At 46.5% G+C, this 13,331-nt stretch overlaps 1 protein-coding gene across 3 annotated transcripts in view; it reads left to right on the top strand.

Moving 5' to 3' along the window:
* Positions 1 to 13,331, top strand: part of TTLL4 (tubulin tyrosine ligase like 4) — a 1,554,536-nt gene that overhangs the window by 703,182 nt on the left and 838,023 nt on the right. For all 3 annotated transcript variants that reach the window (XM_069616870.1, XM_069616872.1, XM_069616871.1), the window contains one exon: positions 1,006 to 1,200. In XM_069616870.1, the coding sequence (XP_069472971.1) occupies positions 1,006 to 1,200 (195 nt within the window). The remainder of the gene's footprint in view (positions 1 to 1,005; positions 1,201 to 13,331) is intronic.

Genomic DNA, 13,331 nt, shown 5'->3' with positions numbered 1-13,331 from the left:
TACATTGTCGGACCATCCCATCGAAAGAATGTTACCAGGTAAGAGAGTAACTTGTTCTTGGGAATTCTATACAATAATTGCTAGACTCATTAAAGGTTTATTTCAGGCACACTTCAGGGGGTGAGTCACTGATTTAGTCTGTTCTTAAATGCCTCAACTCAGCCTTTCATCCTTCTGAGGTCGATTTAATGAGTACCAACACAGGTTCGGTGATATTGGGTGTATATTTTTTCTATATAAAGCGCTTGAGCGCAAGTGCTATATGATACCTCATTATCATTCGGTCATGGGCGTGCTTGCATTCACAGTAATTTGGTAATATGGGTCTATACACAATGATCTTAACGATACATATGGTGATCCATTCTTGTATGAAATGTACATCACATTATAGTGATATCGTAACCATTTTTTTTTCATAGTGTACAATGCTGTGTGATGACACTTCCTATTTTGTCAACAGCTGAAAGGTCGTGTTCCATCACTTCCCGCGATATCAATTCGGGGTGGGGTCAAATGACATCACTTCCTGTGATGTCATCATGGGTCAAGGGTTGTGTGATGTCATTTCCGCTACCCCTGGCATTTTGGTGAAATGACGTCCCTGATCACACTAATCAGAATGATGGATAACTATATCCCTAAATGGATAATGATTCTCCAATGATAACAAACCAGGCTTTGCCATACAATATCTGGTTTTACAATGCAGGTAGTAAAGTGGACGATGCCCCTGTGTGCAAGCCATTTAAGTGAATGACTTTTCCTAATGCCAGCATCACACATTGACTGATAGCTTGTCTTCAAAACATTGGCTCATTCCTTTAAATTGCTCTGCCATACGAGTATTTTTGTTGTATTTTAGCTCCCTGTGTCTATGATTCTGAAGGTGTAGATAATGGTACTTTTTGGCCTATCGAAGCACTGCATTTGTCTATGGGGAGTTGTAACCAAATTAAACACTGTATACAAACTGCCTCTAACTTGTTTATTGCTTCCTTTCAGTTGAACCACTTTCCTGGCTCCTTTCAAATTGGGAGGAAGGACCGTCTGTGGCGGAACTTGTCCAAGATGCAGGTTCGCTTTGGGAGGAAAGAGTTCAACTTTTTTCCCCAGTCCTTTGTCTTGCCCCTCGACATCAAACTGCTGAAGAAGGCTTGGGAGGAGAGTGGTACCCGCCAGAAGTGGATAGTGAAACCGGTGAGTTTTGGTCTTGCTGGCACTCCCACGGCACTATCTACTAGTCTGCTTGCTTAGCAGTTGCTATTATTTCGTTTTTTGATTGCGCACAAACGATGGAATTAAGACTATCAGTACTTTGCATGTTTATTGCATTAATGATTCATCAGGCTCGATTACATCGAGCAGGAACACATTTGGGTATGTAACAACCAGATTTGTAATCAGTTGCACAAGCTTGGAGAAAAAAAAAACTCCCTTCATAGTGGCATGGTGTGTTCCCAAATGCAGCTTCTGTTGCTGAGAACTTTGGGAATGGGACGCATCAGCGTGTATGGAAGACCAATATCTTTTTTTTTTTTTTTTTTTGCTGGCTGGTAGTGTTGCATTATTGCTCTGATGGGCTTGGCCGAACGCACATGTGTAAATACGGCTATTCTTGCATTGGATTTTGAGATTCAACAGGGATTCATACTTGTTCCTCATTGTGTTTATAGATTCACAAGTGTAAGTTTAGATGCCACGTGAATAGCTCATGATTACTTTTTTTATAAGCTTTACTTTATTTGGGTCACAATAATACACTGCGTCAAGCTTGAACCTGATAACTGTGAACAAAAAGTATTGATCTCTTTAAGACCTAAATGAGAATGAAAGAGAGCGAGAAAAAGAGGAAATGATGCATAAAAAACATCAGCAGAGGCTGGGCAACACCAATAACCTTTAGGAACCACATGAGGCCTTCATATCCATCAAACATTCCCAGCCTGTCAGCAGTAATTTCAGGCAGGACGCCACATAAATCTTCCTACGTTTCGGAGCAGAGTTGTTCAAGAATATTGGTGTATATTGATAACGTTGTCCCTTGTCCTTTAGATGTGTAAATGGAGACCACGTTCCACTTGTTTGTAATCCATGCTATGATCTTTTCCATTGTGAGAACCTCCCAGTTATTTACCCACCAATGAGACGTAATGGGTCCTTGTGAGTATTTCCGATACTGAGCAATTGTCAAATGGGGTGTGGAGAGGAGTGACGCCAACGAGCCTCTCCTTGTGTTTCTCATCTATGCCACCGAAAATCACCATAATTGGGATGAGAAGGAGCTGAACCTCCAGAACCTTTCAATGTGGCCAAGAACTTCCTTTCAAAATGTTGTCCACCACTTATGTGCCAGATTTCCAGTGTTGTCAGTCCGTCCTGCCACTATGCAAGAGGTCTTAATGCATTTTGTTCAAACTGAGGTGCCAAGTACCAACGAAAACATACCTTATGAGTACATTCTTTTGTTGTCCATCTAGAAGTTTTCAGAGCACTTCACCAAATGGGGGCCCACAACTGTTCCAGATACGAATGCCCAACTCTTGTCCCAAAAAACATACATGTCGGAATTTCCATAGGTGATCTATCAAGAACTTTATAGTTCTGAAAAATAGGATTTAGTGACATTTCCTCAACCAGAGGTAGGTCTAACCTCTTGGGAGTGCGGGTTCCAGCTAATATAACTTTTTTTGAAAGATGGAGTGACTCAGTTGGAAATATTATTTAGTATTTTCTTTATTTGTATAGCGCACCTGCCCAAAGACATCTGGGCGTGTATCTTAGGTTACAGTGACAAACATTACAGATTACAGGTAGTAGGAGATGGTAGGAATACAGAGTATGTGTACAGTACATAATATACAATATAAGTGTGTGGAGTATATGAGCAGTCATAGTTACAAGATTAAGAATACAGAATATATGTACAGTACATAACATGCAATATATGTGTACAATATATATACAGTTACAAAATTACATATAGGTTATATATACATTAGAACAGTCCAGGTGCAAGCAGGGCAGCAGCAGGTACAAAGTCATTTCAAAGGAAGATTGTCTTGAGCAGATAGCCACTGTTTGGCTTTACTTCTGAAGTGGTGGTAGGAGGGTTCGGATTTAAGCGGGTGTAAAGACTGGTAGGGGGGTGTTTGTACTTCCGCTCTCTATGGTAGAGGACCCCAGCCAAGATTCTTTATTATTGGTACGTGGTCGAGCAATCAAGGCCTAGCTTCTAAGGAGGTGATGCAGACTGGTTCTTAAGTGTAGTCCCCGAGCCCCCACAAAGGAATGTCCACACACTGTATTACTGAAAACAGTCTTTATATAATTAATATTCAAAGGTATGTACACGATCACAATAACACACTTTGTACTTGGAAGTCAATAATGATAAATATATACAGTTCTAAAGTGGTACCACTAATGTTATCAAATCTCATTGAAGTGCATCAACTGTACGGTTAAAATGTCACACAGATCAATAACGAGGAAACCAGCAATAGAGATAGGCAGGAACGTAAGATGGTTGGAACAATAGGCAGAATACTGACCCCTACAGCTAGGCGCAGTTCTGAGTGGAGATCCCCCCCCCACCTGGGCAACCTCTAAATAAAGATATATAGCACAAGCCCAGTCCATATAATGTTCGATAGTCTTACTTCTTCCTATTAAGGTTTTACCCCCCCCAATGTACCTGGTGGAAAAGAGTTCTCCGACGATGCACCGACCGATCCTTCTTGAGTGCCTCCCTTTCAGGCGGGAGCCACGGATCGCCGAGAGGTGTCGGGGAATCGACGGCCCTTCTTGAGTGCCCTCTCTTTAAGGCGGGAGTCACGGGTCATCGAACGTCTGACGGTGAACAGGGTGAACTACGGCAGGGAAGTGACAGCTTCGTTCCTAGCGGTGCTCGTCGATGAGAGCATCGGCGTCCTGCAAGGAAGAGGCGTGCAGGGCACCTCGGTGACGATAGTTCTGGACCGCAAAGAGATGATGAACTGTGGCCCAGCAAGGGCGTCGAGTCGTCGGCGTCTCTGCGGTCTGTAGGTGGCGGGAAACCCACCAGCGGATTCTCCTCGGCGCGTCGACGGTCGGGGCTTCTCCAGCGGGAGACAAGCGGATGACGATGCAGACGAGAGCGTCGGATGATCAATTGAAGTTCTTAGGCAAACGGGAGCACGGCGGCTCTGGTCGGCGACAGCGGTCGTCGACAGTGGCGGACAACAGTGCGAATGCTTCTCTTTGAGTTCCGCAGCCGCCCCCGTATCGGGTCGGCAGCCTGTTGAAGGTCTGTCTACCAGGGAGCGTTGGCAAAGAACAGCTGTGCACGATGGTCCCTCGTAGCTCGGGAAGAGGGCGCCTTACCAGGTCTTCTCTGGGTCAGTCTTTGGAGGCACAGCAGCTTTCGGATTGTGAAGGAGAGCCACAGCAATTCTTCTCGTCCAGCAGGGCTTCAAGGTCAAGCGTCAGTTAATCCAGTTACTCGTCGTAGTGGACTTCAGCTTCTGAACACGATTCCTAGCAGTGAGAGGTCCCCAGATATACTGTTGATCTCCCATTCATTCCGCTGGGTCAAACTCAAGCATCCAATCACGACTACGGGCATTCATGCAGGCAGGCAGCCAATCAGGCACACGAGGTATTCAGGCCATTCACTTCTCTCCCGACACTCACACCAAGTTGTGTGTATTGGGACAAGTACCGAGCAACTCAACACTCCAAGCTGCATTCATACCGGTTTCGGGCAGGGTTGTCTCAGTCATTGTGTCAACCACCAGATACTAGACACCCACAACACAGAATGCATATTTGTCACACACTCTATTCACCCAGGTCCCACCCACAGGAGGTACCCACAACCTACATCACCGGGAAGGCTCCAGCTAGTCTGACCGGGCCTTCACAACAACACCATATATGACATTTCCACCCAACTGCCAGTCAGGGGGAAGGGACAGAGTCAGGGCTTCCCAGGACTTTTGGAAAACAAGGTAATGGGTAATAGAAAGCAAGAGGCCACCGGGGCCATCTTGTTTTCCATCAGGAATCAACTGATCCCAATGGCAGGGCCGGGGTATCCCAAAATGGAGGATACTCCGCGCACCTGTCAAATTCAGCATGGAGCTGCCACCGGCCCATACCCTGCTCTGTGGGCCACCCACAGGTGACCAAAAGCATACACTAGGGGCACAGGGTTGTACCCCCACCCATGGGTGCCATAAGGGTATCCCACAGGTCCGTTCACCAAACCAAAAGAAAGAGAGCTGCACTGCCAGGAGTCCCACGTGAACTCCTGCGCGGAAAACACGACAGAACACACGATGAAAAGCAGTAAAGGACAAGGATACAGAGGCCCTGTCCCTCCGATGCATTTCCAGCATCACAGCGGGTTAGGCAAAGTATTCCACAATTTGGTAGCTAGGACCGGGAACTAACCCCACCAGCTTTCTGGAGCTTTAATCTGGGCAGGGAGAAGCAATGGGCTTGGGCAGTTCTCTATGGTTGGGTAGAGGTGTGGGGAGTGAATCGGCTAGCCAAGTAGATAGGAGCCTGGTTGGCCTGACACTTGTGGGTAAGTGCAAGTGTTTTCAAGGAGATTCTCTGAGCTACTGAGAGCCAGCGTAAATTAAGTCTGGTGTCACAGGTGCGGATTCCTGGGGATATTTAGGGCTGCCCTGATGGTGTTGTTCTGGGTGACTGGAAGTTTATTTAGGTTTTGTTGGGTAGTTCCTAAATAGAGGGCATTACAATAGTCTATCTTTGACATAATGATTGTTCTGGCAAGAGTCTTGCAATTGGCAGTAGTGAGGAAGGGTCGGCAGGCTGTAATAAGTTTGCACATGTAGGCGGAGGCTGATATTACCGTATTGGTTTGCCTGGACAGAGATAGGGTCGAGTCGAGGTAGATACCTAGCGTTTTAGTGTCATTCGATACCTTGATTGTTTTGCCATCAATGATAAGACTTGAATGCGGGATCTAGTGTATTAAGACGATGATGGGAACCCAAGATGAGGAGCTCTGTCTTATCATTGAGCCAAAGCTCATGTTGAGCCATCCAAGCCTGAATTACCAGATATACATTGTTAAAGGATTTTGTGTCCACTGGGTGATCTCCGGTGATGGGGATGATTATCTGGGTGTCATCGGCGTAGTTGGTGTGGGTGACACCCAGATAGTCAAGGACATCGGAGAGAGATTTTGGAAACCCGTTGTATAGTGTTGGGGAAACACAGAATCCTTGGACGTCGCAGAGGACGGGTGAAGGCTCAGCAAAGGCTATAGGGGAAAAGACCTGCATAGATATATTATCCAGGAAGGATATAATCCAAGAGGTGGCAGAGCCCGAGAAGTGGGCAGCTGATTTGAGGTGTCGGCAGAGGATTTGGTGGTTGACCAAATCAAAGGCTGCTGATGGATCTAATAATAGTAGAAGGGCCAGTTTCCCCTTGTCTTTGAGGTCCTCGATTTGGGTTTTTAAATCAATAAGGGCAGTCTCTGTACCATGCCTAAGCCGGATTTCCTGAGGCCAAGGAGTTTTAGATTCCAAGTACTCCTGGATCTGTAAATAGGCAGCACGGTCCAGTATTTTAAGCAAGAATGGTACTATTGTGATGGGCCTGTAGTTGGAAGGTATGCTCGGGTCAAGGGTGAGTTTTTTTGAGAATTGGGATGGCCCAAGCGTCCTTGAGATTATCCGGGAGAATGCCTGCGTTGATTGACTAGTTTATAGAGGCAGTGATAAAAGGGGCTAGTTCATGTGTGGCCTCCTTAATAATAGATGCTGGGCATGTGTCGCCTTGGCAGTTGGAAGGCTTTAGTTTGTTGATACGTTCAACCTCTGTGATAGTGGTGAGAAACTGAAAGGTTTGTTTGTGGGCGATGGCAGTGATGGGAGCCGGAGGGATGGGGAGCCTGTTCAGCTGCTGGTCGATCTGAAGGCTACTTTGTTTAGCGTTAATTTTGGATTGGAGTGTAGCGATTTTTGTCAAGGAGCGTTTTTTGTATATTCGCGCACCATGTGCTGTCTTTGCTGCATGGATCGGGAGGAGTTACAGGAGATTCAATTTCTTTCAGAATCTTGAAGAGCTCCTTGGTGTTAGACTCGGCTTGCATAATAAGCTTGTTATAGGTATCTTTTTTTCGCTTGGAAGATAGCCTCTTTATAATTAGGGACGCTATAGTGAGGCTTCCTTGTTAGCGTCAGAAGGATGACTTTTCCAGCAGGCTTCAGTATTTCGCTTTTCTTTACGTAGCACTCTCGGATGTTGCGTGAAGCACGAGTTGAGGTGTGCGCGTGGTTTGGGTTTCCTTAGTTTGATTGGGGCAATAGCTTTCATGGCTTGTAGCATGGTGTGGTTGAAGATATCCACTAATACTGTAGGGTCTGTGAAGATGATACTTTGTTTAAAATGGGTAGGATAAGTGGGAGTAGCTTTTCACAAGTTATGTTGCTCTTTTGTTTCTAGTATGAGTTGGGGGCGCAATGTCCTGTTTAAGGCATTGGTCACTGGCTTTGATATTGAAGGTAATCGTATGATGGTCTGACCAAGCGCAGGGTAGGTTAATGCTGCAATTTAAGTCGACTAACCAGTCAAGTGTTTTCCGCTTGATGTGGGTAGTTTCCTGAATGCGGTGGGAGAAGCCCAGGTCAGTTAGAGTGTTGGCGATGTCTAATGCTTTTGGGTTGTTGGGGTCTTGGAAGTCAAGGTTGAAGTCGCCAAGTAGGATGATTTGGGATTTAGTCTTGGTTTTATGTATTAATATGGACATAATGTAATCAGCGAAAGTATTGACAGGTCCAGGTGGCCTGTAGATGAGGTGCATGATGGCGGTTTGGTTGGGTAAGATAGAAAGTTTGACTGATAGTAACTCTGCTGATGGGAGTTGCAGATTATGGATAACTGAGGCCGATGGAAGTTTTGAGAATGAAGGCAACACCACCGCCTTTCGACTGATTGGTGTTACGGTCACATCTGATGATAGTGTAGCCAGTGGGTATGGGAAGGACTGGTAATGGTCCTGAGGCTGGATGTAGCCAGGTCTTTGTTATGGCCAGGAAGTCAAGGGTTTGAGTAGTGATAAAATCAGTGATGTCCAAGGCATGAGCAGTAGGGACCTGGCGTTGATCAAGGCATCCTTGAATTAGCGTTTCCTTATGGGTATGAGAGGTGCGGTCAGTAGTGATCAGGGGAGAGGTGTTTATGGAACCAGCGGGTAGCTGACTGAGTAGAGGTAGATTAGATGTGGTGGTGAGCTTCTGTGATTGCCCCCGCAAGCAGGAGGGAATCTCGAGCCCGGTCTGAGGTTCCTTAGGTGCATGGAACATGGTTGATTGGGTGTAGGTTTGGTGGCAAAGTGTTCCACCCATAAGGCGGGGGAATTCCGATATGGATTAGTGGGTGAGGGTGAATGTGTCAGCAATGTGTTGCTGTTGTGGTGCCGTCCAGTGATGGGGTTGGACACTCTCTGGTATAATGGGCAATTGTAGTTAAGGTAGCTGGCTGGATAAGACATAGTGAGAGTCAATGTCTCAAGGTAGGAGGGGAGGGGTGGACGGTCGCTGTGGCAATGGGTGAATGTCTCAGCTAGGGGTGTTATCGTGCATAGTAACAGATAAGAGTATCGTATTGGGTGGTGCATGAGCATAGTGAACAGTGTGGCAAGAAAGTAGCTGTTAAAGAGGGTATAACGGGTTGGTACGGATAGATTACTGTGCGTGCGACAGTGGAGTCTACTAATGCACACACGGCAAATGGAGCTCCACTGGGAGATAGTAGCTAGAAGCGGGATAGTACGTGCTGGCAGGCATGTGAGGTGTCTATGGGATAGCAATAGGTAGCAGCAAGTGGTTGGGACTATTCAAATTAGCACACAGATCACAGGGAGGGAGCAATCAGATGCTCATAATCGTAATATTGCAGATAAATCAGATGCAGCGGTTATGCAGCGCAGTGCTGTTGCTATACATAATGGTGCAGAGGCAACAAAATGCAGGGTAGCAGAAGGAGGCTAGGTGTGTACACGTTTGCAAAGGTCAATCTGATGCGAATAAACATATTACAAATGCATCAAAGGCAGCGGTTGCACAACATGGTAAAGTTACTATACATAACAGTGCTGTGGCAGCAAGAAGCGGCGGTCATTCATGTCAATGCAAGCCGTGATTATTGAGAGCAGTGTTATGGCGGCAATGGTGGTTCAGAATGGTGCACTGCGGTAGATAGATAAAACAGGTCTTAGGGCAAGGTAGTAGAACAAAACAGTTATCCTGCAGTCAGATTAGTCAGGATAGAGCAGATCACACTTGGCAGACAATAATGGAGCAGTCAAGGATTACAAAAATGTAATTAGGGAAGACCGGTCCCGAGTCAAGCGCACATTAGTAGACAAGGTAGAATGCTAATACACAACGGTGCGGTACAGGAGAGATGCCGGATATTGAGTTACAACAGCGAGAGCCGACCAGGGGAGGGAGGGTTACATCGGGGTTGGCAGGCCAGTGGAGAGGAATAGGTATGTTACTGTCTCTAGAATGCTGTGGGTCGAGGGAGTAACCACAGGTCAAATGAGGTAGACTTGCTTGAATTCGAGCACAGGCAAATGCTTACCGGGAAGTGCGTGGGTGACCAGACATCAAATGGAAGATAGTGTAAATGTTCCAAGTCTGCCAGGTGGAACGTCACCCTGTATTTATCAAAAGTGGGAGTGGCGCCCACGTTCATATAAATCCCTTAAGAGCAGCTGCTCCAGTGTTTCCTATCTTTTTTTAAAGGTCCCTTTCTGAAACCTTTGGGAGAAATCTGGATTACACAGCCCCGCAGTCAATCGGCCTGTTCCACCCACTGATTGTTGGGCGGTATCTCAATATGCAAGGTTATTTTTGTGAATCTTTCCCTCTTCCTTGAGCCTTCCAGCATTGTAGCTGGATTCACTTGGGTTTGTTTCATTGACTTTGAAGATAAGTGAGACTTTATCTGACTCGCCACATACACTTTTGTTTTGGGGACAGAGTCCCCCATTTTGGCTTTCCAGTGTGGGGAGAACTCTGCCCTTTGTTCTGGCATCTATGTTGTCCTATGGCACCACCCTCTACCATGTGTGGTGTACTGCCAGGGTTCTCTAGCACCCCTTTGCCATGTCTATTTGGGTGCACTGGGTAGCCTATGAGTGTTTACTCTTGCAGCACACACACCCCCTCTTCCATGTATTGCTTTGTGGACACTGTCCCATTTTCTTTGTTCTACGTAATATTTGTGACTTTTCTAGGCATCCTCTGAACTGGTTGATGGCATTAGTTTCATGTGTACCATTCTTGTGGATGCACAGTGATATTCTTCTTTTTTAGCTGCAACAATGCACTTAAGAGAACCATTCACTCAAAATGTCCTCGAGTGTTTTAATTCCTGTTGATGGTATGTTCTTTGTTGCCCATCCTACCTTGCCAGGTAGCAGTGGGGTTCGGTGCTTTCTATATGCACCTGCTCCTGTGTCTGAGGTGGCAGGAAGTGGGGAGAAGGGGCTGTATGCCACAGTCCACATTACTCCAGGAACATGATAGGCAGATTCTGGGAGCCTGGCAATACACTATTGGTTAGCTACCTCAAAGTTTAAATGTAGAATTTTCCCTTATTGAAGAGCTAATTTCACACCCCTGTCTGAATGCTGGAGACAAGCTGGCCCCAGAAACAGACTTGGGCATTGGAGCTGAAGAAATCCAAAGACTGAGTGACATTGGAGGACTGCTGCAGGGACCAGCTTTGGTTCAGCCAAAACTCCTGCATCGTGAATCAGTTTGATGGGAAGACCTCTGCGAGGTTCCTGCTTCCTGTTGACTGGTGGGGCCAACCTAGTCGGCTGTCCCTCTCGAGATTCGTGGCCCCAGGTCGTGGTGGTGTCTCGGTCAGTTCTTCTGGGGATTATCCTCTGGGACCCCGTGGGTGGTAGCTGCTTTCCAGGACTCTGCAATTTGACTTAAGACCCTTAACTCTTAGTACTACTTTAGCTATGCACGAATGCCTGCTTTGTCCTAGACTCCCTAGCGGGGAGGCCTCTCATGGGCTACTCCCATTTAATTCCCTGGAACCTTTCTCGGATACCCAAATACTTCCAGAGACTGTGGAGTAGACTGGACTTTTGAAGACGGTATTGGAACGCCTTATACATGAAAGGCCTGTTATGATGTGTTTAACAACTATCACTACTTTGGCCTTCACATTTTATTGTCTTATAATTGCTTGTTATTATGACGTAGTGTGCAACCCATAGTGGGTAGCCCAACTGTGAGCTCGTTCGCAAGTGGTTGGTATTCCCTGTGTCCCCAGGCGAGTCGGGAAAATACAGGCTTCAAAAGATAGCTGCCCCTTTAAGAACTTTGTTTAAATTATTGGAATCTTTTAATTCTGTGCGTCCCTCTGTGCGCCTGTCCCACCCTTAACCCCCCACATCACCAACTGCCTTGCTCAGTTACCTTCAGTTTTTTCTTCTCTTCGCTTACTGGCGGTTGTGAGCAAGTTTGTTTTTATTCAGGATTGCTTCTCCTTATTCATCTTTTGGCTTTGCCACAATGTGTGTCATCTCCTTTGCCAGTCTTTTGCGTTGCCACACTGTATTTATGTTTATAGTTCACTTCCCGGTGGATTTGTTTCCCCCACCACTTTCCCCCACCACTTTGCTTTCAGGTTCTTCAGCACTTTTCAATACTTGCAAAGTTCTGTATTTCATGATTCTTGCTTGGCATTCACAATAGGCAATATCTGAAGTTCACATATGCTTGTCATCAGATCATGACCTTGCTAAAAGCGTTTTGACTCCCTATTCAATATCTGTTATCTTTTACTTTGCGGCTTGCACATTATATTGTACTTGTTTTCCTCCCAACCCGTGGCTTCGGGTAGGTTTCATCCTGCACATACATTTCTGCACTCAGCATTCACTTCGGTTTCCCCACAGTTACCCGGAGTACCTCGGCTGCAGTGATTCTCCCTCCTCACTTACCGGACATTGGTGTTTCCTCCGGTTAGCCGTGCTTCTAGTCTCGGCTCCGACTGCACAGCTTTCTGCAACCGCCTGCCTTGCTCACACTTTGGTCTCTCTTCTCCCGCCAGCATCTCTGCTTTCTCTCTGCTGATGTCTGGCATTTGGCTTCTCTGCAGCTCCTACTGTGCAACTCCAGCCACCGGCAGCTCTGCTTTCCCTATGCAGACGCTGGTGGGTGTTTTGGCTTCTCTGTTCTGTGTCTGCAGCTCCTGTCCTTTTCGTGGCCCGCCTGGCCCTGGACTCTGGCGTTCCCTGGGGTCATCTGCCGGCATCCTGACTCTCCTGCAGGACCCACCTCGGCTGACTCCTCGCATTCAGTAGTCCCTGTTGGTGTCCTTGCTGTTGGTCTCCTCCCTTCTTATACACCTGCAACCACTTGACAGGTTTCAGGTGTGAGTCCCAAATTGGATTTGCCTGGTGGCAATTGGTAAAGCAGTTGGGACATGCCTGACATTCACAATACTCTGCAGACCTCTTACTCGTCTCAGTACTAGTGATGAAATGACTTGCTAGTGTTTACTACTCCTAGTTGCTTCTTCCTCGTCCCAGTACTATAGTGGGTTGAATGATGGGAGATGTGTTGCAATAGCCCACAAAGGAGGGTTGGGTTGGCCTTTGTAAGGGAAAGGGGGATACAATGTCTCCTGTGGATATCCTCTTCCCAATCCCCAAAGATCCTCCACCCTGGTGATCCTCCCTCGCTTCTCCACCCCAGGGTCAGGATCCAGAAGCGATGACCTTTCCCTGGCCACCTGAGAAGAGGATCCAAGGGGAGTAGGTGTGAGGATACCCTCAGGTTTCACACATCATCCCACACCCTCTTCCAATGTTTCTGGTTCCAGCTTGAACCTTCTATTTGTTTCCTCATTACTGTGCTCCCCTGTCTCTGCCCGTCTATTAATCTGATCATCTTCGCTTTCTCTGTTGTTCCTCCTCCTACCTCACCTCCTTTAGCCGTTACTCATGCTACTACCTATTTCCATTGCGATCTCTGTTTTTAATACCCTTATTCATCCTGCATTTCTGCTCTTTTGCCTCATCCCACATTCTCTGCCCTCTCTGCTGATGAGAGTCTGGAGAACTGGGGGTCGTTATCTCTTATCATTCGTTATATGACGGTGCTGCAGACAACCACACCATCTTCAATTTAAAAATGGTTGACTACTTACTCAATAGAGAACAGGATCGGGCCGCTCTTTTTGCACCTAGAGGAAGCACAGCAAACGCATGTCGAAGCAATCTAAGTTCAATTGAAACACTCAAGCAAAAATTCATCAAATTAGAACGGCTATCA

The sequence above is a fragment of the Ambystoma mexicanum genome, chromosome 9 (genome assembly GCF_040938575.1).
Source record: "Ambystoma mexicanum isolate Mex_15411 chromosome 9, UKY_AmexF1_1, whole genome shotgun sequence".
Classification (NCBI taxonomy): Eukaryota; Metazoa; Chordata; class Amphibia; order Caudata; family Ambystomatidae; genus Ambystoma; species Ambystoma mexicanum.
Note: the sequence above shows the minus strand (reverse complement) of the source record. Positions and strands in the feature narration are given on the sequence as shown.